This window comes from Austrofundulus limnaeus, unplaced genomic scaffold (assembly GCF_001266775.1).
Source record: "Austrofundulus limnaeus strain Quisiro unplaced genomic scaffold, Austrofundulus_limnaeus-1.0 Scaffold374, whole genome shotgun sequence".
Taxonomy (NCBI): domain Eukaryota; kingdom Metazoa; phylum Chordata; class Actinopteri; order Cyprinodontiformes; family Rivulidae; genus Austrofundulus; species Austrofundulus limnaeus.
The window spans coordinates 456,493-459,526 of record NW_013952776.1 but is presented as its reverse complement, the minus strand read 5'-3'; the positions used below and the strand labels follow the sequence as shown (position 1 = coordinate 459,526).

The 3,034-nt window shown below is 38.6% G+C and overlaps 1 protein-coding gene across 1 annotated transcript in view; it reads left to right on the top strand.

The window, feature by feature from the left end:
- The window catches only part of LOC106528361 (lysosomal-associated transmembrane protein 4B), a gene marked incomplete at its 5' end in the record, with an annotated part of 9,935 nt that overhangs the window by 2,266 nt on the left and 4,635 nt on the right, over positions 1-3,034 (top strand). Inside the window, 4 exon segments of the mRNA XM_014023507.1 lie at positions 772-845; positions 937-1,059; positions 1,169-1,267; positions 2,584-2,679. Coding sequence (XP_013878961.1) covers positions 772-845; positions 937-1,059; positions 1,169-1,267; positions 2,584-2,679 — 392 coding nt within the window.

Below are 3,034 nucleotides of genomic sequence, written 5' to 3'. Positions count from 1 at the left end.
TGGGCCGCGGCCCACGGCTTAAGAATCTCTGATGTAGGATACTCAGATGCAGCCTATCTTTTTGGGGTTTTATCAGCTGCATGAGTAGACACCTATCAATTGGGCCCTATTTCAAATGCAATCCCTGAATTGAGACAACCAGTACTGTATTAGCAGTAAAATAAAAAATCTACAGGCAATACAGGCTAATGACTTTTAAACATCCCCCCAAAAGATTTTCTGATGCTCTAAATACTGAAAAACACTCCTTACTATCAGTATTTTTAATAAAYAATAAAAACATCCGAATATTTTAAATGAAAGTTAACAAACGTAAGGAGGAGGATGAAGAGGGAACAGCAGATGTTTCTAAGCTGAGTCTGTCGACCCTGAATTAGACTGTAAATAAAGAGGCATATGTTTTGTTTTGATCTCAGGAGCCTGGATGTGTTTGATCCTGTAACTCATGAGTCTACGTGGCAGATTAACGGGTCAGAGGACAAACAGATGTTTGTTCCCAGCAGTTCTTCTGTAGTCTGGCAGACCATCTTCTTATGTAACACAGTTATTGGTTTTATCCGTGATGCTGGGTTGAYATGAGGTAATTCTCTCACAGACGAGGGGCTAATTCTTTAGTTGCATCATGTTTCTGCTGCACACAATGTTCTGCTCACAGATCAGCCAGGCATGTTGTTCCTTTTTCCAAAATGCAGTTTGGAATTGTGTGTGCCATGAACCAAACCTCTCACTAAGTAAGAAATGTAGTTACAGATGTGTTTTTTTCTGCTGCAGACATGTGCATTGCCTCTGCCATCTCTCTGCTGATGATACTTATATGTGGAATGGCAACATACGGTGCTTACAAGGTAAGAAAAATAAAGTTTAGCCTCTAAATTTGTGTCCATTTTGTAAAAGTTTTTAAACTAAATATTAAAAAAAAGATTGTTTTTGTTTCAGCTGCGTGCTGCTTGGATTATCCCTTTTTTCTGCTACCAAATATTTGACTTTGCCCTCAACACCCTGGTGGCTGTTAGCATTGTGGTTTAYCCAAACACCATCCAAGACTACCTGCAGCAACTGGTGAGAGTTAGTTTTATTCTTTATACTTTAGTTCAGCTTTAGTCTGCAGTTGTTTTATGAGTGGTGCTTTTTAAACAAGTTATTATTATTTTTTCTGTCTCTTGTGCAGCCTGGTAATTTCCCGTATAAAGAGGAGATCTCTGCTCTCAGTAATGTGTGGCTGGTCCTCATCGTGTTGCTCTTCATTGGCTGTATTCTTGGCTTCAAGGTAACTTTTTCTTACTTCAGTTTGTCCATCCATCCATCCATCCATCCATCCATCCATCCATCCATCCATCCATCCATCCATCCATACATCCATCCATCCATCCATCCATCCATCCATCCATCCATCCATCCATCCATCCATCAATAAGGGCAGGTGTAGTGCAGACCCACCTAAACAGAACACATTCACCCAACACAGTAGATCCTCCTAATGAACAATGTAAATAGTTTATTTACTCARCGTGCCACGTGTTGTTTTGTTTTTGTGTGTTTTTCAACTATTGTGACAGTTTTAAATGGAATTTGAAATGGTTTTTAGTGATTTGTTCTATTTTTTTTTTACTTGTTTACAATTAGAGGGTGATACAGTCTAAAAGAAATGAGCCTAATGAAATGATGAGATACAACATGTCCAACAGAAACAAAACAAAATTTAATATAATTCTGATAATTCTCAATGTTTAGTTCATTATTGCCGTTTATCATAACTCTGCTGACATTCAAACACCTTGAGGAGTTTTAAAAGCCACGTTAAGATCCTTTAAATTATATTCAGCTTCCCCGTTCTGCAGGGGCCGCCACAGCAGCATGGAGCTACCACAGCTTCCTTCTTACATTATCACGTATTAATATCGTGCCATTACATGTCTGTGGAGGGCGTTCATGTCACAGAGCTGTCAGGGCTTTAGAGAGRCTTTAGAAACGTAAGAAAGAGAGAGCTCAGACTGGCTTTGTAGCCTGGAGCAGATGGACAGAGACACAGATGGATGGATGGATGTAGCAGATGGTGTTGTGTTTGGCTAAGATGTTCTGGTAACAAACTACCTGCTGAGGATTTCTAGAAAGCAGAGAACAGGAGCTTGTTTTTCACAGCTGTTAAATGATGTATAATCCTCAGAAATGGCCCTTAAATGGAGTCTGAATTCAAGGAAAGCCAAAGATTCTTTTGCTGACATGAAGTCTTACATTAAGTGCCCTAWGAGGTGAACTGAAGCCTGTCTGTGTGCAGGAAGTACTCAGAGACAAAACGACCTGATTCCCATTTTAGAACACACTGAGACACAAATCTGTTCATAAATAATTGTGTGTTTATTTTTAATTTATTGTTTTAGCAGCTGAAATGAATGAAAACAGCACAACTAAAGTGCAGAACTAATTTAAATGTCCCACAAATTTTCCATTTCAGTCAGACCTCCACGGTCTCACAGAAATGAGTTTGTTGTTGTGAGCTATCATCTAAGATCACTGCTTAAACTATATTTATGTTCCTAAAAATTAGATTATCATGACTTTCATGGCTTTATTTTGTTCTTTTAGGCCTATCTGATAGCATGTGTGTGGAACTGCTACAGATACGTGAGYGGCAGAGGTGGTTCTGAAATCCTGCTTTATGTCACAACCAATGACACCACGGTAAGATGCAGCGCTTCATCTTTAAGAGTCATTTCATAGAAAAAGCCTTTGTTTCAAACTTACACCCCACTTCCTTTTCTCTCTGCTCTGAGCCCCTTTGTTCACATTTTATTGTGAGTTAAAATGTAACTAACACATTGATGTCTTTATATTCTGTTTGGGTCATAGTTTTCAACCCATTCAGCTTTTCTGAACTATTACATCAAATTATTTAGTCTGGACTTACCAACTACAATTTGGTGGTCTTTATTCTCCTCAGACTCTGGCTCCAACATGTAAGTCTGGATGGACAAGTCTTCCCTTGTTGACATCTTTAATTTAATTGTAAATAAAACATTTCTGTGCTGATATATAT